A 22,124-nucleotide genomic window follows, 5' to 3' on the forward strand; every position below is an offset into this window, starting at 1 on the left:
AACAAACAGAACAAACAAAAGCAACAGCAAATCTGGTAGGTAATTCTAAGGTGGAAGATAAATGATAAATACCTTTTCTTGGACATTTATTTAATTTCAGCTTAAATCAAAGTGTGGATGAAGACTTCTTTAAGAATAACTTGATGTATTGGAGGGGTTTTCCTTAACTGAACAGTTAAATTATTCATGAAAAACAAAGGAGAGCTTTACTCTGCTGCTGAGCTTGAAGGCCCTTGATTTTTCAGCTAACTAACTTATGGTCTTCGGTTCTTGTCGGCGACAGCACAGAATGAGACTGTAGGTTCAGTCCTCAAAATTTAAAGGTCCTTCCTGTGCTTCTGGGCAATAACCAAGGGACTCCTATGATCTATATTTTTTCCAACACTTTTTGTGAGACTTCAGCTCTTTTTTTATTTATTTATTTTTTTAAATAGGTACAATACCTCTGATTTCAGTGCGTAAAACAGAACTAGAACCAATCTGACCCCAAGATGCAGTAACTAGTACTGACAGAAGTCAACACATACACACCATATTTTTTAAATCAACTTGTGAAATAGCATGGCTTACAGAAAGATCATCTTTATTAGCTCACCATCAGATCAGAATCCCAGAACAAGGCAGAACTTAACAAAAAGAAATGCAAATGTATTTTATGCAAATAGTGTGGCTTTATGATGCATGCATTCCTGTAAGATCACAACATACTAAAAAAAACAAAAACACCTCAGTTCATCCATAACACTTCTAAATAATGTGAGATATGATTGGTGGTGTGGACACCAAAGGGTCTGTCATACATAAGACTCATGCCAAGGACCAACAAGGGGGAAGCCATGAAGCTTGAGTACACAATATAAAAGTATAACCAATTAGGTTACATTTGTATAAAAGGTAGGATCTATAAATTAGAAAAATGGACTCACAAAAGAAAAGGAAAAAAAAGGAGATGCATTTTGCAAGTGGGAGATTTGTAAATACAGTGGTTAGTGTTGGAAATTTGAGATTCATTAATTTAAGTAACATTAAGATGTAATAATAATGAGAAGAAGACAGATGAGACAGTCCTCAATGTTTGCTAGAGAGTAAATCGGAAAGCCTTAAGAAGCTCTGTCATTTCTGTAATAATTTCTTCGCTGTAATCGATGAGCTGTTCCAAAAATGTAGTAATACAGCAAGATGATTGTTGTGAGAAACGAACATTGGAAGCAGAATGAATACAGGAAAGACAAATCCCTTCAGCCACAGGAGGTGCTTACACAGCTCCATCGTTCTGAAAGACAAAAATGAACATTTTCATGTGTTTGGCTGTCCAAGTTGAAAGCATTTTGTTAACGCAGACGCTAAACCTTCAGTCCACAGACAAAGTGTCAAAAGGTGATCAAAACATTCATGACATTTCAATTATTTGAAAGAACTGAGCCGTTTTTGTTGATATATCACAACTTTACGCATCAAGTCTTCGTGTTGATATTTCATAGCATTTTCTTTTTTCTTTGGTTTATCTGAATCTTCCTAATTTCATTTTCTTAATCATAATCATATGAAAATATTTACCAATTTTATTCCGTATTTGCTTGTAATATACAGCAATAAAGTAATCACCAATGTACTGTATTATCCGTTTTCTGACCATAGTGATATTGTTTAAGATTTATCGGTGGAAAAATGAATATGTGAATATATGGGAGTTGACTTCAGCTTTTCCTCCACAATATTTTGTGTTAATCTCGACTCAGTAAAAATTAATTGAACTCCTGTCAGGCTGGTTACTGACCCCACAGCAGCCACAGCAGTCTCCACACAGAGCTCCCACGATGCCGTTCACCACCTGCACTGCACATAGTGCAGTCTGGATCAAACCCATCACAAGCAGCACGGCAAACAGAGACAGATTCCAGGACACCACATTTTTTGGCTCTTGACATATATCCCAGATAGAGTGATTAGACAGGTAGTCTCTGCAGGGAGGAGAAGAGAAAGATTTTTTTTTTCAGAATTTAGACACTGAGCAAAATAGCAAATTAATCACTAAGTAGTCTACCATGACAAACTACATCACCAATTAGCTTAGATTAAAGAAGAAAAAAACAGTGAAGCTGGCACCAATGACATTAGTTTCTTAAAACATTATTTTGCGATGGACTGGCGACCTGTCCAGGGTGTACCCCGCCTTTCGCCCAATGACTGCTGGGATAGGCTCCAGTCCACCCGCTACCCGATTAACGGACTGTCGGTATAGAAAATGGATGGATGTTTAATGAGCACCAACAATATAGAGAAGGTGAATGGAATATATATCTTCCTTCTCTGTATTGTCATAGTTTGGAAATTTTAGTGAGCAATATTAGAAAACCTGTCTGAGAGGTGCACAAAAAGGCTTTGGAACCATTTCATGTTAGGTTGTGAAAAGTTTTTTCATCTGTGAATCCTCAGTTTACTGAGTCTTGTGTATTGTGTATGTCCTTTGCTGTCTTTCTACTGGCTTTTTTTGTTTATTGTCTTAAAGTTTTTTTTTCTCATATTGTATTATACTCTGAAGCACTTCTGAGAGAAATGCTGTAAGCTTGACTTACTTTTTAGCTGAAAGAAATTGCAACCCCATTATTGGTGTCTATACATACACACAAATATGTGTGCTTTAATACTTCAGATTATTTTTAGTCTCACCCATCTGAAAAGGGATAGCCCCAATCTGTTCCATTGGTGCCGTTGAAGAAACACAATGGTCCTTGGTTGATGGACACAGCAGAAATTATGACTGAGTAACCAGCACCTAAAACACCAACAGCTGCAAACAGAACTGAGCTCAGCATCTACAGAGAGTGAATGGAGAGAAGAAAACAGTCAGACATATTGGCAATCAATACATTCAACAATATCTCTAAACTTCTTAAAACAATTCAACTATTCTCTCTGTTTGATGAAACCAAGTTCAGGGTCATGAACCCGACCAACACAGATCAACTGGGATGGTGTGAATGCATGTGTTTAATCTGGCAGACTTATGTTTGCTAATTCTTCATCACGTCTACAGGTTCCTTGTTTGACCAGTGTGTGTATGTGTGTGTGTGTGTCTCTGACAGCACAATACCACCTCTGTGAAAGAAATTCACGTGGAACTCCCTTCAGGGGAAATCGCTTTTGACAGATATCAAATTCTCACTATTTGTGAGTATGTACTTGTTTTTCTGTATTCATAATGTCTAAAAATAGAGAACCCACGATAGCTTGTGGGATCTAATGTGTTTAGTGGGAACCAAATTATGGTGTTTAAATGGTCAAAACTTCGATTTAATGGTTATGGTTGAAATGAGAAATTATGGTTAGGTTTAGGGAAAGGGCTAGGGTTAGGCATTCAGCTGTGATGGTCAGGTTTGAGAGTTTTTACTCAGTGGTCCTCCTGTGAATCTTGTTAGCTGCTAAAGAGTTTGTTGTAGAAACCGAGGGGGTGCACACTACAACTCGAGACCTGGCAGCTAATTGCTGCGCAACTTATTCAAATTATTGATGTTTTAAGTGGTAGCTTTGGGGAGTGGGACTTAGGTTTAGGGCCATGGTTCTGTGACTTTAGGTTTAGAATAAGAGTTAGAATAAGGGGCCAGGGAATACATTATTCCAATGGTAAATCATTATTGAGATAGAAAAGCGAGGTTGTTTTAGTGCATGTGTGTGTTTGAATTTATGGCTGTGTAAATCATGAAAAGTGTGTACACAATGTCATGGTGTTTGTTTTCCATTACATCCTTTGGGTGATTAGGCTGTAAAGTTAACAGGTGATATGCAGTAAAACATCATCTGACAGAGATGGTTTGTACAGGGCAGCTCCAGTCTATAATACAGGCTTTTATTAATTAATTAATTCATTCTGGAAAATAGTGAAAAATATTTCCTGGTGTTGCAGAAAATTGCAACAAAGCAAAGGATATTTTCCAGCTATGATGTTCCCATATAGTTCTTACTTTTTAGACAGAATACATGACTGTAACACCAGTTAACTAGAGGGACATAATATTACAAATTATAACCATTAAAATGATATTCTAGATTGCAATTATCAAATATCATTTGAAAACATTTTTTCCAGTTTAAGCAAAACATCTAGAAGAAAAACAACCGTTTGGTGTCATGTGATCTTAATTTCTGATTGTGGCTGTATCTTACAGCTTGTTCTGTAAGAACAAATAATGCCCTTCCACAGATCAAATATTGATTTACACACTGGCTTCATTCCATTTAGTTTCTTCACTTTATGGAACCTGATTTGTCACATCTAGGGAGCTGCATCCCATGTTGCCCAGAAATTGCAAGGCTAATTGTTTGATGCTCATATATGCACCCCTTCTACGATATCCTTGTGCAAGACGTAGAACCTAAGGCACTGACTGAATACAGATGGACGTAACCACTGTGACATGATTCGTAGACTGCCATTTTGAAGCCTTGAATTCAACTTTTGACTCTCACCCTCTTGGGTCTTAACCAAAAAAAACATACAGAGGATTACTCTGAGAATCTGAGGACTTTTTGTACAATTGTTGGTCATAATAAAGCATCAAAGTCTGCAATTGTTTAAAATCCAGCAAAGGCTGTTTTGCAACAAGGTGAACCACTGAAGGTACATTTAATAAGTCTGAGTCAAATAATTTTCTTTCACTGAGACCAGCGGCTTGACCGCACTTGACCAGTCACACCCTGTTGCAAGCATGCGCCATTCAGGCCACGTTTAAGACATTATACACTCAGATGTTTTACCACTTTTGTAACTGAAGTCTACTTCTCGGTCATTAAGCTGTTTAATCTTATTTGACTTTATTGGTTGCAAAGTAGTGAATCTTGAGGCGTTACCATAAAAAAAATAAATAAATAAAAATTCTGCTGAATGATTCGGGGGACTTAGTCCAATCTGGGTTTTCATCCAACCTTTTAAAAGCAACTGCTGTAAATGATCATTTCGTTATAGTGAGATGTTGAACTGAAATGTCCCCTCACTGCAAATCTCTGCCCACAGCTTTTGTTTCCACAGCAGCCGAAGCAGTCATTGTTCTTCAGACCCAGGAACACCAGAATTGGGAAGATCATCTGTCACCCAAAAAAAAAAACAACAACAAAAAAAACACCCTGAGTTCACACATGCACAAACACACACAAAGAATTGAGCATTTTTGGATTCATTGGTTCATTTACTGTGTACAACTCTGCTCAATGCCCCACCAGGATATAACCGATTTCACCCGGATTTTCTACTTTTTCTATAAATGCAGTATCATGTTCATTTGAAGCAGACACATCAGCTTTAACCCGGTTCACACATACTTGAAATACTTTACTTTGATATATTTAGCTACACTGAAGAGATTGTCGTTTAAACCAAAAATGTTATTAGAAATGTAGAACTTTGTTTCCATCTATTTAAACGTTTTCAGAAAATGAACTCATGTAGTTATCAAGTTATCAATCTAAAATAGTTGAACCTTTAAGTTAAAGTATCTCAAATGTTAGACTACTTGTCTCAGTCATGATTTGTGTAAATGGAAACAGCATGACTTCACTTTGGATTGTTAATGAAATTGATAAATCATCCCACATTATGTCTCAAACGTTTTCCACATTTTATAGAATAAAGAAAATCAATTAATTAAGACAGAAACAGTCAGATTAAAGAAAATAAAATGCCAATAAGTTAAGAGACTATAACATCATATATTGCATATAATCATTATTTTTCTAAAACACTAACTCACCAGCACTCCTGATCCAAGAATGCCTCCAAAGTACCAGACCTGATCTGTGATGTGATCATTCTCAACAGGCTTTCCACCCGGGAAGAAGAGCAGGATGTTGCACAGCACGCAGACAATCGCCAGAGGTATCAGGGTGATGCCCAGACATTTGGCAAAGCTGCCTGAACACATTCTGACACTGATAATTCGATTGCGTCAGAGAGCAACAGCAAACTTTCCACTGAAACAGTTGAGTTATCTGAAAGATATTGTGAAGTTGATTATTAAGTCCAGTCTTTGTCCAATTCAAGCAGGCCAGGAGATGGAAATTAAGACCTGTTTGTGTAAACCCACAATTTATCTCCAACTGTAAATTCAACAATTTTTCATTACAACCGTTAAGCTTTGCTGTTTTTTTTTTAGGAAAAACCCCCCTCTGAAAATTCACTGAATGACGCCGTCTGCTTCTCCTGTTCTGAATCTGAGGGCGGACGGCTTCATTTGAGCTTTTATATCTTACCCCCGCCTCTTTCTCTGTGTGATCTCATTACCTTTTTACACCAACCACCTGTAATATGGCAGAATCTTTCACACACATACACACAAATTGCAAACACTAATGCGCATGCTTGTAGCTGAATAAAACGCACAGAGAACCATTAATATAGGAATACATACCTGTGTGTGCACACAAACCAGTGGCCAGAGTGGTTAATGTTTTACTATGTGTTTTGTGTACATGGAGACAGAAGTAAGTGACAGACGGTTGATCGATACAGCAGGACCTTCATGCTGACCAAAAGTTCAACCTCTTCATTAGTCAGGAATGTCTCGTGTACATGCTGACAAACGTGATAAAGCAATAAAATTGTCAGAAATATCACTTAGTACATTAAAAGATAATTTAACAACAACCCCACCTGGTGATTAATCACCAGTGGGTGTAACCAGAAGGCTTGTCAATAAAGGCTTAAAGTCAAAGCATTCGCAGATCACTTATCTCATTATTCATGTAGGCAGTTACAGGCTATTATTATTTTCAAGATATGTGCAATCTTTAGTGGTCATGAGAGCAAGTACATATAAAAGGGTAAAAATAGCATTGATTACAGTGACGGTTGACTTTTAAAAACAATGTTTTATGGTCCTAAAGATGATTATTCTCCAACCATCCTCAAGTAGTATTGATTTCTAACCCTAACCACGGGATGTTACTGCCCAAAGGCAACCAGAAAGTGACATGTCATTGTAATGTGCTGCGTTTGCATGCCACCAAGGCAAACAGTAAAATGGCGTCCATGTCGATGAAGGTAACGTTGATGTGTCATTGAAAGTAGGTTGTTTTGCATCTCACGTCACACAAAGGCCCAAGCCCCCCTCTATCCTATTTATGTAAACTTTGTGGTTTTTTACATTAAAGGCTTGAGAACGATGTCTTCTCTGATATGAAAATGCTCATATGAGTTGCATTTCTCTTCTGCTCCTTGAAGGGATAGTACTTTACAAGACATCATAGACAAATGACCCACATCCCCCTTTTAGTTAGGGGATTTGTACAATGACGTCTTCAGTATTGCTCTCATAAAGTGTTTGGTGTTAATGATGATTTAATGATGCATTAAGAATCTTGCTCCTGCTCCCAAGATGGCAAGTGCAAGCCATATATTTATCTCAAGTAATGTTTCTACTTTTCATGCTGCAGAAAGGAACTTCAAGGAGAGATTTATCTTTGACTGAATGAAATTGTAATCATAGCTACTTTTCACTGAACACCAAGTAACACAAGGTATTCTTCTTGCTTTTGGAAGCAGTGGAACAAGTGTCTGTAGAAACTAACTCTAGATTTAAAAACAGATGTTATTCTGCAGCAAAACGCTCTGAGCCGGGACTCGAACCAGACAACGGCTGCTTTGAAGAGCTTCAGCCTCTGCAATTGGAACATCTGCTCAACCAGTTGAACAAACGAGCACCCCATAATGTCCGTCTTTTACATGTTGTTATTACTTGTTAGTTTGTACGTACATGCCTGAAATTAAAGCATATAATCTAACAAATTTTTTGTGATAGTTTTCTGTGGAACCCTGTTCATACCTCTGACTGTAATTGTTTTCTCGATTAGCCTGCTCGTAGTTTCAAGATAAAACAGGAATGAAATGCTCAGGAACATTTCTGAAAACAATTGCCAGTGATTACAGTGTCACCACATCCACAAATGTTAAAACCCCATCGTGCAAAGATGTAAAGAAGATTAAAAATTGATGCCACCTTCTCTGGGCCCAAACTCATTTAATGTACAGGGAAGAAGTGGAAAACTGTCCTATGTTCTGACAAAATAAATTTTTTTTAATAGTTTTTGGGAATAATGGAGAGATTATGATACCATTTGTACAACATCTTTTTCAGGGAAGGCACTGGTTGTCTCAGAAAGAGATAACACTCTGTGTGCACATCTGCATTGCCCTGTAGTAGAAAAGCATGGGTGCTCAACTGGGCTGCCTGTGGTCCAAAGGTGTCACCCATTAAAAATATATGGCACATTATGAACAGAAACTACACCAGCAGAGACCTTATAAAGCAGTTGTATTATGTATGAAGCAAGAATAGGAAAACATTTTGCTTTCCAGACTACAGAGGTTGGCCTCATCAGTTTCAGAATGAGTGTTATGCTCTCAAAAAAGAGAACAAGTGAAAAGATTATGCAGTTATGCAAAATAATGACAAATGTACTCAGCCCTATTTTAACAATGAAGCATTAAATAATGTTATTATACAGTTATTTGTTAGCTATATAAAAAGGATTTGCTAATTATTTTTTCTGTCCCTGCTTCTTGGAAACACGCTTGATAGTTTCCCTGTAACCTGTACTTCTTCTTGGCACCGTTTCCAAGACTAAACGAATTTATTTATTGTTTTAGAAATTAAAACAACGATTTTATATTCCTAGAATAATAGTGTAAGCTGTATGTGGTTATTCCTCTCATAAACCTAATTCAACGTGCTTTTCAGCCGCTTTTAACCCATTTTGACCGAGACCTAAGTGAGTACATCGATGAGATCTGTGATCTCCCTCAATCTGCTGCCGTCCTTTTTGAGCCAAAATCAACCAATAACCGAAAAATCGATCTGAGGTTGAAAGTCCAGTACAGGTTAATTTTATCCCATTGTTTTGATCTGTTTCTTGCCCATAGTTGCTGGTAGTTACAACAGCATGGGCACCGACTTGACTTTCTCCTCTCGTCGGTCTCCTGTGGTGTGTTTGCACGGCTGTGTGGCGTCCAGTCAACCGTTAGCCTCGGCTGTGGGACTGGGTGAGTGTGAAAACTGTTGCCATGGAGACCTTGAACGGACGGGTAGCAAAATGTCAATCTTCTTGAAAAGTTCAACTTTTTTCTGCGCAACATTTTCATATATACTTCGTTTTATATCTTATATTTACCAGAATATTGCAATAAAAAACAACGAGACAACCTGTATCTTGTTAGCTAACTTTTTCCTGTTCCTCTTTCATCAGCTGCAGCTGGAGCTGAAAAGTCTGTCTGAGAAAGCTACAGAAAGTGTATCAAAGTAACGAGACATGACTGGACTTAAAGACATTTTATTTGCTTACTTTTCCTGTTTTTATCCTAATTCTAATGCCATAGGATTGTCAGGGTACGTGGTGCGGGAAGGAAGGATGCAGTCTAGATGCAGACTTAAAAAAAACTTGGATTTATTAACAAAAACTCACAAGGCAAGAACAAAAGACGTGGCTGAGCCGGACATAAAAAAATACTTAGTCTAACAGTCTAATAGTCTAACAAACAAGGCAAAAGAAGACTATGGATAAATAAACAATTTTTGACTGTGAGGCAAAAACCTGACCTGACAAGACTGACAAAATGTGGCATGAAAGGTAAAGTGAGGATTTTGCAATGACTGATGGAAACCTGGAAACTAAATACTGTGGGGAGGTGATTAGTGACGAGGTGCAGCTGTGGAACAGAAACAGGTGACTTGAGTGAAACTTAACGTGACAGGGGAAAAAACATGACAGAAAATAACCTAGAACCTGAAAACGTGACAAGGTTCACACATACCATAGTGCACCTTGAGGATCAACGTTACTTTTTTTTATAAGATTTTATTTCTAGGTATATTCTGATTTATTACTTGTTTTTCTAATCCAACTATTTAGATTTAAGTTTAGTTTACCATCATATACGTTTGGCATCAATTTGACAGGATTACTATGTAGTTTAAATAATTTCAGCTAGCCAAAGCTTCAAGTCAAGGGCATTTAATAATTACCTATGCTGATTGTGAAGTAAGGTGATGTTGCTGCTGAAACTGCAAATTACTGTAAAAATGCTCATACATTTCATAATATTTATATACAATAGAATCAGCATCTAAGTCTGCATGTCCTCCCATTATAGAGCTGATACTGTTGAATGTAATTTTGTTTGATTTGTGTTTATGGCTCTGAGATTTAAGATTTGTAAATATAAGTAAATGTAATGATGTAATGAACCCAGAAGCTACACCTGAGCAATTTCAAGAGATAGATTTCTAAAAAGCAGGGCTGGAAGCCAAAGTCTGTGTTATAAAGGTTGGACACCAACATACAAGATGTATTTTCTTTATTTATCAGGTATAAATTGAGGGAAAATTCAAAGATTTTTCAGCAATTTCTTCATACCTGTGCACTGGTCCTAATCCTCCTTAATCCTTTAACCAATGACATTATTTTACTGCAAAGATTTTGATATGTTATATTCTACTACTGGCTGTTCAACAAGTTTAACTATTAAATCATAGTCATACAATTAACATGGGCCATCAAATACCAAGAAACAAACCTACACCAATAGAAAACCTGAAGTTTACTGTTTAATGAATATAAGTGCATTCATAATGTTTTTGCTAGGTGAGACAATATTTTTGCTTACAATTTGATCTTTATCATATCTGTAAATGTAATAGATCAAAATATTCCTTAGAAATAGATTTTAAAGTAGGACTACTTTTGTTGAATATGAAGTTATTGACAGTCCTGGCTGCGCGTTTATTTCCAGATGTCCTAAAACGTGGCGGCAATGCTGCAGATGCTGCCGTTGCCGTAGCAGCAGCTCTTGCAGTAACTGAGCCGTGCAGCACAGGCCCTGGTGGTGATGCCTTCTGCTTGTTTTACAGCGGAGACACTGGAGAGATCAGAGGGATTAATGGCAGGTGGAGACTTTTCTGTTGCCTCTGTTTCCCTTTCTCTCATAAAGAGTCATTTTCCGAGTCTCTCTCTGTGATTTTAGCGGTCGTTCACCTCAAGCTCAAACCCTGGACTTCCTGGAAGGACGTGGTTACACTGCAGAAGCCCCTCCTTCAGCATTTGATGCTGTACATGCCACGGTGCCAGGGGCCCCAGCATGCTGGTGTGATACTGTGCAGTTGTTTGGAAGCCAAAAGGTTTGCCTCTTTATTGTCTGTATAGATCTGCATATACTGTGTGCTTTGTGTTTTATGCAACACTGAGGTAACCAATGACCCATCTAACATGATCATTTACATGGTATAAACTTGAGTGTAAACATTGCAAAAGTTACTGTGTTCACAAGCACAGATACACACAAATAGACCTGGACGGAGGAGACTTAACTTTGAATCAAGGAGATTTAAATAAGAAAAGACCTATTCCTGGGCTCTGTGGATTTTTCCTTTATTTAGTCAAAGCTTTTTAACAGCATTAACAGCATTAGATGAAGTGCTTTCTGTGGGATATGTTTTAGTGATAATCTGAATGGGTTCTTGTTGTAGAACAGCTGTGTTTTCTCTAGTTATTAATTTCTTTGACTGTCCTTTCTTAACCCGATGTTTTCCATCAAAGTTAAGGAAAAGACTTTCAATCCTGGTCTCATTCTGTTTAAATCCAGAGATTTTTTTTCCAAGCTCACGATTTATACATTATGAATCAACATAAACTGTTTTAAAACTGTCTCCGGGAGATCTGCTTGCATCGTGTCAGTTTGAAATACTCTTACTGCACTACAATCATATCAGCTGTGACATGCAAATAAATATGAATTAACCATGTTTATTCTTCACCAAAATATATTTAGAAAAATGTGCTCATTAACTTAACTTTCCAGTAAGTAGGGCGTACATTTTGACTGAAATTAGACAAATTAGAACAACTCTTAAGACTTAATTTTAAGATTTTTTTTAGTGTGTCCTCACACTTTTACAGATTGGTAACAAAAAGATGAACTGAGGGATTTTTTTCCTCTTTAGAAAACCCTCAGTGAAAATCAGTTTTAGTGTCTTTCAGTGTTTTAGACATTTCCTCTCGACACAATGACTCACCCTTCCTCCTCATCAGCATTTCCTGAAAGACACATCTATTTCCTCTGCCTGCTTTCCCAGCTGTCCTTGCAAGAGGTCCTGAGTGGGGCAGTGCAGCTAGCAGAGGTGGGGTTTCCTGTTGCGGAGGTAACAGCTCACCACTGGGCGAACTGGGTGGCTGCTCTTCGAGATGCTAGGAAGGAACTAGGTGGAGACTTGCTAATTGGCGGTCATGTGCCTAAATCTGGACAAGTATTCAAAAATGCTGCGCTTGCTCAAACCTTGAAGGTAAATCTTTAAACTGGAAGAAAAGTGAATGTGTCATGCTAGCAGCACTTGGCCATTTTTTCTGAAATCCAATTATTCAGAGCAAAGTAAAGTCTCAGCTTTAATCAAATCTAGCAGTGGCATTTTTTTATTGCAGAAGAGTATAATCTATACATCATCATATAGATCATACATGACTGTTTTGATCTTATTTTTCCAGCATTAAAAAAAAACTTATCAGAACTGGACTCAGTCTGGCCACAGCGGTGCACAACTATGCAACATTAGACAGATGGTTTTAATATAATGGTTAAAATTTTTTAATAAGATGGTCGTTGCTTACAAACGTGTAATTCAACATATCCTAAATGAGAATTTCACTTAATTGTGGAAAGAGCTCTTTTACCGTTCTGTGTTAATATTCAAATAATTTACAGTTTTAATTAGCAATAGTAGAATAAAGAGGACTCTAAAAGAGTCTCTGAGAGCTTGAGAAAATCATTTGAAACACAATTTTGATGTTGTGACGTGACAGTACAGCTTCTCACCTAAACTGAGTTAATTTGGCTCTTGTTTTTCCAAATACTCATGTTTCCTGTTTTGCCTCGATGCATAATGTTATATTTATAAAGCTAATCGCATTCTGCAGTTTCCTGCCAGTGAGAATTGTCTAGAACTGTGGCTAAGGTCACACTGACTCACACAGTGTGCATCAGTGTGTGTCACAACTGAAATATGCATTGATACATTTTCTACAGTCTTACTACAATACATCAAACACTCAGTTGTTAGTAATGTAGGAAAACAGCCAAGTACACCCATGACAGCTCTTCATATTTCCACACACACATGCGTACACACACACTCATGTTTTTGAGACAGTAAAAACAATAGGAATTACCTCAGCCTCATTTATGGGTGGTCATTCCTCAGCGATGATGATGTGGCACTTCCTTAATCACTCATTTACACACTGTGTGATTCATTTGATAACATTGATGAAAACATACAATGAGAAGTGGTAAGCCCCACCAAACACAGGATCCCTGTAGCATTACATCATACTAACCATCATATTTTAAGTTCTTTTTAAAAAGATAAAAAGAAAAAATGCCAAGACAAACTCCCCATAGTTTAATTGATTAAAGGACTGATTTATAGATTGATTGTAATACTGCTTAGACTGTAAAATGAACGGCTGTATCAACAGGAGCTTGCTGAAAATGGCAAACCGGGTTTCTACAAGGGCAGAGTGGCCCAAGCAATCGTTGACATCATCAACCAAAATGGAGGGATCATGACTTTAGATGACCTCAGTTGCCATGACAGCGAGGTCGTTACCCCCATTAGTACAGAGTACAAGGTCAGCAAGCAGACCCCTTGTCATATCTGTGTTCTAATAATGCAGCCAGCAGAGGGGATGACTCTGTTATATGTTTAGGGTGTGCGTCTGTGGGAACTTCCTCCAAACAGTCAAGGACTGGCTGCCTTGCTGTTGCTCAACATCCTGGAGAATTTTCCTCAACTCAAAGGTAACCACTGATAAATATTTCTGAACTGAAATGCACGTGCTAAGGAGAATAGACTTCAGGATACCATGAAACAAGCCACATTCACAAAGGCCCCACCATGCCCAATGGCCCAAAGAATTCCCTTTTGACATGCCATTGATGATGAACATCACAGAACACTAAGCACAAGTGGGATTTACACAGTATTACGCAGCGTGGTATAAATGCTACTTTGTGTAGTGTGTATATACAGAAATCTGAAAATCTTCTTGACTGCTTTTCTGGACGAAAAAAAAGAAAAAGGGAATTGATAATTGAAAGATTAAATGTTTAAGGAAGGGTTATGACATTTGTGTGTTAAAATATTGGCATGTGTGTGTGTTTGGCTGTGTAGCCGTAGGCCATAACAGCTCTGACTACATCCACATATTTGTGGAAGCAGTGCGGCTGGCACTAACAGATGTTCTGCGTTACCTGGGTGACCCAGCCCATGTGACCATCCCTTTGGAAACCTTACTGGACAAGAGCTACAGTCAACAGCGAGCGCAGCATATCAACATGGACAGGTGTGTGTTACTGTTTGTGTGTCTGCTGGTACCAGTGTGTACCAGGCATTCTCTGTTGACTTTAGATAGGACTGTAGACTTTTACTTCCCCTGACCTTAACGGCAATCCCTTTATGTCTCATCTCTCATACACAGGGTGTGTGGTTATATATTTTGTCAGCAATGTGTATTGAATGGTCAGTACTGTGGACTTTAGTCTTATCTGTTTTAGGACAAACTGTAAAAGTATAAAACAACATTATAATCATGCATTCATGACTACACACACACACGCACTCTGTTGCATTAAGTCTTGATGTATATTTCAATAATGTATATTACATAATATTTAGATATATTTCTCTTGTTTTGAATTTCAAAGGAGTGACTTTATATTACTGAGCCGGACAGTATATGTAAGCTTTTATTAATTTGTTGGTATCTCACTTAACCCAATCTTACTATCTGCTGTCTTCACGGTTTCCTCACAGTTTCAGTGTTAACAAATCATAATAAACAAGGTAAGTAAAAAAGGAATTTGTTAAAACAGGAAATTACAGATAAGATTTACTGCACTGCAATAATCTGCTTATTGCAAAAATAAATTAGAAGGTGCCTGGAAGGGTGTTTGAATCAAGGAAAACCCCTCATCCTTCATTTCATGTTTCTGGCAACAGTTGTTGCGTGAGATTGAAGGTTTGGACCTTATTTACCGAGTTTTGTTTTGACATAACACCAGTACTCCTCTCACTTTATCATGACTTACAATATGAAACCTGTCACATTAACTATCAACATGTTTGTGTGTGAATCTGCAGGGCCAAGGAGCGAATGGACCCCGGCCTGATGACAGGAAGTGACACAGTGTATTTCTGTGTGATAGACAGTCAGGGAAACGCATGTTCATTCGTCAACAGCACCTTTATGGGCTTTGGGACTGGGCTGGTTCCTAAGGACTGTGGATTCTCACTACAGGTCTGTGTGTGTGCATGTGAGGATGTGATCATTTTGTACCTTTTGGATTGAAAGTCTTAAGTATGTTTGTAAATCACAGAAAATACTAATAATCTGCTATTTTAAAAATACATTTTAAATGAAACTGAAATATGGTTAGACTTCAAATAGTAAGATCAGGAGACATAAATGAGAACTGTGGTCACCCCACACAAGCATTGCCAGATGTTCAGCTTCTCTCTACATGATACTCTGTAGAAGCTGTGACTAAAAGGGTAATGTTGATCCTAGTATGTAAAAATTTTCATATTATCACTGTTTTGCATGGCGACATGCTTTAAAAGAGCAGGAATGAATGGACCGCTTGTGTTTGGTAACTACAGAGATGTAATTACCTTATTGTATGTAATGAGCATTATATTCACACAGCTTTTTTTTAAATTACATAAAAACACTAAAAAATAGATAGAAAAATGTATGCTTGAAAACTTTTTGCTGTGCTGGTGAAGTCTCTTTTTCTCTCTTAGAATCGTGGTGCCAGCTTTTCTCTGCGTCGTGATCATGTTAACTGTGTTGCTGGAGGGAAGCGGCCATATCACACCATAATTCCGGCTCTCCTAACTGCCTCTGCAACCAATGCCCAAAAACCACAACTCCTAGCTGCACTTGGGGTGATGGGGGGTTTTATGCAACCACAAGGACACATCCAGGTATGCAGTCATTTATACTGACAGGCAGAGGAAGAGCATCAGGAGGGATGGAAATTTAGTAATACATTTCTGAGTTTCCCTCCACTGATCCAGCATCACTTTCATTTGTAATATGACTGAAATGGTTTTTAATCACAGATAAGCAACCAACTTGAGTATACCCTATACCCCCTGTTTCAGGCTTAACTTTACATGCGTTAACTTTATATCATGCCCATGTGTTAAGGTGCTGTTGAACATGATGGAGTTTGGAATGAATCCCCAACAAGCTCTGGATGCACCACGAGTCTTTGTGCAGTATGACAACAAAAGTATACCTGATATTCCTTATATGTATTCACTAATACACACAATTCAAACAAAGTGTTTGTATCATTTCAATGGTTAAACTGTTGAAATGATACAAAAACTTTGTACTTTGACACTCTGGTCTCACAGATTATTTGACAAATATACAAAAGAGTTAATCTGACCAATACACTTGGCTGTAGTAACGTACACTTATTACGTTATATGGCTCATATAACATGTCAAAATGTTTGTTTTCTTGACTGTAGAACATGTGTCAGTGTACATTACTACAGCCAAGTGTATTGGTCAGATTAACTCTTTTGTATATTTGTCACTTAATCTGTGAGACCAGAGTGTTGTGGAAAGAACACAGTTCATGTCCCATGAGGCGCTTTGAAAAAACTGAAAATCATACTCAATTTGGGAATGTGTCTTTGTAGCTGATCAGTGGTTGGTTAATTTGGAAGAGGGGATTGACCAGGAAGTAGCCGAGGAGCTGAAAAGACGGGGCCACAAAGTCAACTGGCCAGTCACAGGTACTTTGTTTATTTATACAAGTAACTGTTTTTAATGGCTTCATAGTATTTATAGTGATACTTTTGTGTAAAAAGAAAAGAAAACAGGAGAAACAGAAAAAAAGCAAAAAACCTTTTGCTTCAGTAATTCGTTTCAGTGGTAACAGATTTTCAACAAATACAGGTTGTCCATTTGAGTTAATGTGTCACATTAATTGTTATATTAAAAGATACAGTACAATAACTTCCACAAACAAATATTAACATTGCTAAAACAACTGGTCATAAATGAATGGTAATAGACCATAGTTTCTATAAAACGCCTGGATTCCTGTTGCAAACAGGATGTTTGTGTTTGTTCCTCTTCCCTTCCTTGAGTGAGATACAGTAGCGTGACTACTTTTCTAAAGGGTGAGAACATATTGTGTGTGTAACAGATATTAGTGATTTAATGTCTCTAAGATCTGCTCTACTCTGAATTACCTTTATTAATTTCCTAAAACCTGCACAACATTGTCATTTCTTCATAGGTGGATTTCATTTTGTGTATTGCATCTAATAACTAAGCTGCTATCATGTTCCCTATGTTGAATTAATTGTAGCTTGCTTAATTCCTTATATTAACAGTGTGCATCTTACTTGGTGCCAGAGTACCACTTTCATATCCTTGTCTGTACATGTGTCTATTTTCAGACAGTTACTGCTAAAACTATGAAACCTTTATTGCACAATGTTAACACTAGTGAGATGGGCTATTTTGTTTAACATTATAGTGCCATGCAGATAGATTACTGAACAGTTTTTTCAGCGTAGCTTTCTTTTTACACACAGGCCACCAGAGGTCTCAGTTTGGGCGGGGACAGATCATCGCAGTGGGTGATTGGTGGAATCCCAATCAGTCTGTGACTCAAGCCAATTGTCCATCCAGGGTGCTGTGGGCAGGATCAGACCCCAGAGGAGATGGTTGTGCTCAGGGATACTAGAACCACAATGATCAGATAAATCAATCAAATCAGAGAACTTTTTCTGCACTTATTTTGCTTTGATGTTTTTTTTTTTGTTTTTTTTTTACATGTAAGACAGCCACTGATTTTAATGTTGGTTGACATTTGGCAAGTTTAAAACAAAGTAAAAATCCTGTGCTTTAACAGTGACCTTGCACCTTCAAGAAGTGCCTTATTTCATCATATCATTAGTTGTTTCTGTTGCATATTACAGTTCACACATTTACTGGATGTCAATCCATAATTTATATATCAGAAGAAGAACGCGACATGAATTAAGTAATGTGATTGTTTCTCCTAAAAATTTGAGCCGATTCTAGAGATTGTTAAAAGCTTCTTAATTCTGGAGCAACAAATAGGATGATAAATGTGTTACAATACTGTCATACCAGTACTCATTCTGTTTTCAAGGAAAACAGTTAATTTCATGAATAAGTGACTCCTCAATAAGTGAGTGGTTTCATTTTTTACTCCACTAATAATGTGGTGAAAATGATTAATGTATCTCTGTTCAATTTAATTTAGCAAAACACTGTATTTGTTTCTGTTCTGTTATTGTTGGAGACTTTTAAAGCACTTGAAATCAATGGAAATATATTTCATCTTTTCACATTGACTTCACATGTTTTCAATGCCAAATAAATTTATTTGCTATAAATTGTTATTTGCTATAGATATAGTAAACTGTAGTTAAAAATAATGCTTTTAAATGTGTTTAACTTGGTCAGCTGCAGTTTGAAAAAATAAATGCTAACTAGATAAAAAGCTGTTCCTGCGAAACAGCAGCCAAGAATGCGGATGAATGGAGTTAGCTGACAATGCTAAAAAAAGCTAAAACTAGTTTAATTTCAGCAGTAAAAACTGTTGCTGAGGTCTTGGTTGAAGGAATTTGAAGTTGAAAAAGAAATAAGTGAAACGATTTGAAGCTGATTGAGAAAAGGCAGAATTGTACATTTCCTTGAAATTTTACTAAATCATTCTAAAAGAATTAAATGGAATGGATATGCCAGCTTAATTGGAACCTTAAAATAAATAATAAAAGTCCAGAAATTACATCTGAAGATGATTTCAACACAGAGATGAACAGTTCTCATGAAAAAGGTCAAAGGTTAAATGGATCACTAGAACACTGAAATGGGAAACAGAAACAGAAGAAAGAAAGAAATAGTTTAATTCAAAGCAGCTGATTTGAACAATGGGCTGGAATGAAATGGGCTCACATTTTACTTCAAGGTTGAAAGGTAATGAAGAAACCTGAAGATCCCAAAGTAGCAATTTTTATGAAAATAAAACAAAACTGTTGCTAAATGAAGGGGTGAAACATTTTGAATGTTAAAAGACAACAGTGGAATGATTTCAAGCTATTGGAAGAACTGAAGAATTGATGAAATAGTTGAAAAAATGCAGAAGGCATATAGCTGAAATTCTGTAAATGTCAGCTCTTTGGTAGTTACATTGGCTGAAAGAGGACACATTTTCCTACATTTTAAGGTATAATTGGTTTCTGTAAGTCTAACTTTATGAAAGTTACAGGAATTTGTTTGAAAAAAATAGTATCAGATAAGCTGAAAATTATCAGTGCGTCACTGTTGGCTCCCCATTCATAAAAACCAAGAAGGAGCAAAACTAAAAGTTTACGTATTTTAAAAAGTACAACCAAAAACCATAAATACCAAAATTAATAGCATAAATCCCCTGAACGAGCTGAATGTTTTGAGACTAAAATTGGTGAAATTGGTGAAAGTATGCAGAAGTGGTTAAAGAACAAAAAAACATATGGAAGAACTAAGAATAAAGAAAAACTAGAAAAAGCTGATCCTGCAAAACAGCCATGAGAATGCTGATGAAGTTGAACAGGGATAGCTGACCATGCTGAAAAAGCAGAAAAACTTTAAATTGTAGGAAAAAACAGTTGCTGAACTCTTGTTTGAAGGAAGTTGAAGTGAAATGACAACAGTGAAATGATTTCAAGCTATGCAGAAATCTTAGCCAAAAAAAGGTGAAGGAGAAGATGAAAAGAAGGGAAATGCGAATTTAGCAGAGAGTTAGTTGCTGAAGTTTCAAAAGGCCTGAAAGTTATTTTTGAAAGGAGCTGGAGCTAGATGAAGGCAGAAAACTACAGAAAAGAGAAAAATGCAAAAAGGAGTGGCAGTTGGAAGGTACTGCTGTGATTTAGAGGCTTCTAATTCAAAAAGTTAAGTTATGAAGGCTATGAAAGTCACATTGGCTGAAAGAGGACAAATTTTCCTACGTTTAATGTTAAAACTATTTCTGTGGTTTAAAGATTTTGGACACAGTTAGGTTAAAAACTTTTTTTCTGAAGAATCTTTCTGTATTCTTCCACTCTGTCAGTTGAGCCTCCACTGCACACACGGACATTCCGTCTCATTGAAATGCATTGTAAACTCAGAAATCATCACTGATTTTACTACATTATTCAAGCGTGATAGTGCAAAATTGGCAAAATATTTTAAAAAACAGCATCATTCAGTAATGGCTGAATGTCTTGTGAACATTTGAATGGTGTCTGTAGCTGAAAGTATGCTGAAGGAGTTACATTTCAAAGACGAGGAAGCATTTTTGATGATTTGAAAGCATTTACATTCATTTTCAATGAAAGGAAAATTTAATAAAAACCATAATAATTTAAAAACTATAAACGTTAAAAACACCAACAGAGCACGCATCTCCAGAAAGAGCTGGACGTTTTGTACAAAAATGGTTTAATTTGCTTAAAGTATGCTGAAGTAGTCAAATTGCAAAAAACGTACGGAAAATAGGATAATAATGCTTAAAACAGCATTCTCACAATCAGAAGGATCCTCATGTATTAAACAAACAGGACACATAAAGGGAGAAGCGCACATACAAGATATTCTGTTACAGTAAACACAGCAGCATAATTTTCACTAAAACATGAATGTGTTGGTAAACAGCTTGATAACCACGTGGACCCTATAGCTCACTGCTCAAACATTTTCCACTTAGACACAAATCTCTCAGTGTTGGACTTTGTTATGGTGTTGATCTCCTTACAGCTACAAACTTGCGCTGGTACCACCTGTTTGCACTTGTAAGGATGATAAATCCTGTCACCCAAACACATTGCGTGTTTTTTGGTATAATCTACCTTAATCAACGCAGCTCATTAGCAGAGGGCATTAATGTTAAATTCTGGCTTAATTTGCAGTTTATCTGGCTGTGTTGCGTTCCAGCAGGATTATAAAACAGCTCACAGTGAGCCGGGCCCCTGATCTTGTAAACATTTGGGAAGCACTGTTCCTCCAGAAACAATTTTCTTTTACATTAAAAAAAATATTAATTTTGTCATGCTGTTATTGTTACAGAATAGCTAGATGTTTTTTCATAAAGAGTGAATAGTCACTTGCAATGTGTTTACAGTGGAGTGGGCATCTGGGATTTCTGTCACAGTAAATGTGAAATAAAAATCCTTGCATCATTAGGAAAGACTCTGCAAACCTTTCTTTATGCACCAATACATTTTGAGGTTTGGTTTTTATGATAAATATTCAATGACGTTTGTTATATGTACACCAACAAAACATTTGCCGGATATATTTCAAGTAGTGGATAATTGAAGATTGGAAGACATCATTTGCGATTTTCTTCAGTATATTTGGATCTATTTTTCAGGGTGTCCAGACCAGACGTTATAGATCAAAAAGTGTGGTCTGTGAACAAAATCAACCCTGTTCGACTGGACATTGAATGACCCGATATTGAAGGACTGTGGTCTTTGACTTTAAGCTCCAGTTGAAGAAAAACTAAGCTGAATTTATAGAAAGAAATATGGACAAACCAGGACACCAAAAACCAACTGTGATGAACAAATCTGGAGATCAAACAGAATTACCAGGATAACAAAAGGAACAGGCTCAAGACCACTAACAACTGGGGTATAAGAAGATATGGTGAGGATCTGGCAAAGACTGAGTGAATGAAACCAAGGTGAGTATATAGTGAAGGGAACTAATGATGAAGTGACTGCAGCTGAGAGTAATTGATTGGGAAGCAGGTGTGTAAATGGAGCTGCGAACCAGACAGGAGGGATCACAGGAAACTAAGAATAATGACTGGGATAAAGACACAGGACCGAAAGTGTGAGAAAACAAGAACAAAGGACTAAGAGAGTGTTATTATAATTATTTGACAATGAAAAACACCAGAAACTAAAAAGACAACAACAGAACACAAAACTCCAGATCATGATAGTTTGACACTAAAACAGTAAAACAGACTAATCTCTGTTGAGAAGTAACTGCACGTGCTAT

The 22,124-nt window shown here is 37.0% G+C and overlaps 2 protein-coding genes across 3 annotated transcripts; one reads left to right on the forward strand and one right to left on the reverse strand.

The window, feature by feature from the left end:
• Positions 1–72: 72 nt before the first annotated feature.
• On the reverse strand, positions 73–6,209 carry tm4sf4 (transmembrane 4 L six family member 4). Its single transcript, XM_072389010.1, has 6 exons — positions 6,060–6,209; positions 5,745–5,982; positions 4,993–5,082; positions 2,671–2,816; positions 1,778–1,961; positions 73–1,273 (listed from the first exon to the last, which is right to left on the reverse strand). The coding sequence occupies exons 2-6, from the start codon at positions 5,913–5,915 to the stop codon at positions 1,256–1,258; spliced, it is 609 nt and encodes a 202-aa protein (XP_072245111.1). The 5' UTR covers positions 5,916–5,982; positions 6,060–6,209; the 3' UTR covers positions 73–1,255.
• Positions 6,210–8,821: 2,612 nt separating this feature from the next.
• Positions 8,822–18,451, forward strand: LOC140311605 (glutathione hydrolase-like YwrD proenzyme). Of its 2 annotated transcripts, XM_072389011.1 has the most exons (12): positions 8,822–9,031; positions 10,778–10,931; positions 11,009–11,162; positions 12,117–12,323; positions 13,513–13,665; positions 13,744–13,834; positions 14,208–14,379; positions 15,177–15,333; positions 15,840–16,022; positions 16,249–16,333; positions 16,754–16,849; positions 17,660–18,451. In XM_072389011.1, exons 1-12 carry the CDS (start codon positions 8,932–8,934, stop codon positions 17,809–17,811), a joined length of 1,704 nt encoding a protein of 567 aa, XP_072245112.1. In that variant the 5' UTR covers positions 8,822–8,931; the 3' UTR covers positions 17,812–18,451. The 2 variants fall into 2 exon arrangements, with proteins under 2 accessions (XP_072245112.1, XP_072245113.1); XM_072389012.1 differs by lacking the exon at positions 13,513–13,665.
• Positions 18,452–22,124: the final 3,673 nt, after the last annotated feature.

Source organism: Leuresthes tenuis, unplaced genomic scaffold (assembly GCF_036924035.1).
Source record: "Leuresthes tenuis unplaced genomic scaffold, fLeuTen1.0.hap1 SCAF_7, whole genome shotgun sequence".
Taxonomy (NCBI): domain Eukaryota; kingdom Metazoa; phylum Chordata; class Actinopteri; order Atheriniformes; family Atherinopsidae; genus Leuresthes; species Leuresthes tenuis.

What these genes read in the sequence shown, in the direction of transcription:
- tm4sf4 (XM_072389010.1), bottom strand. Translation starts at nt 5,915, where the DNA reads ATGTGTTCAGGCAGCTTTGCCAAATGTCTGGGCATCACCCTGATACCT. An exon ending in TTCTTGGATCAGGAGTGCTG is followed by an intron (nt 5,083 to 5,744) that starts GTGAGTTAGTGT and finishes TTTGGGTGACAG; the next exon opens with ATGATCTTCCCAATTCTGGT. An exon ending in GCTGTGGGCAGAGATTTGCA is followed by an intron (nt 2,817 to 4,992) that starts GTGAGGGGACAT and finishes CACTCTCTGTAG; the next exon opens with ATGCTGAGCTCAGTTCTGTT.
- LOC140311605 (XM_072389011.1), top strand. Translation starts at nt 8,932, where the DNA reads ATGGGCACCGACTTGACTTTCTCCTCTCGTCGGTCTCCTGTGGTGTGT. An exon ending in CCATTAGTACAGAGTACAAG is followed by an intron (nt 13,666 to 13,743) that starts GTCAGCAAGCAG and finishes TTATATGTTTAG; the next exon opens with GGTGTGCGTCTGTGGGAACT. An exon ending in CAGCATATCAACATGGACAG is followed by an intron (nt 14,380 to 15,176) that starts GTGTGTGTTACT and finishes GTGAATCTGCAG; the next exon opens with GGCCAAGGAGCGAATGGACC.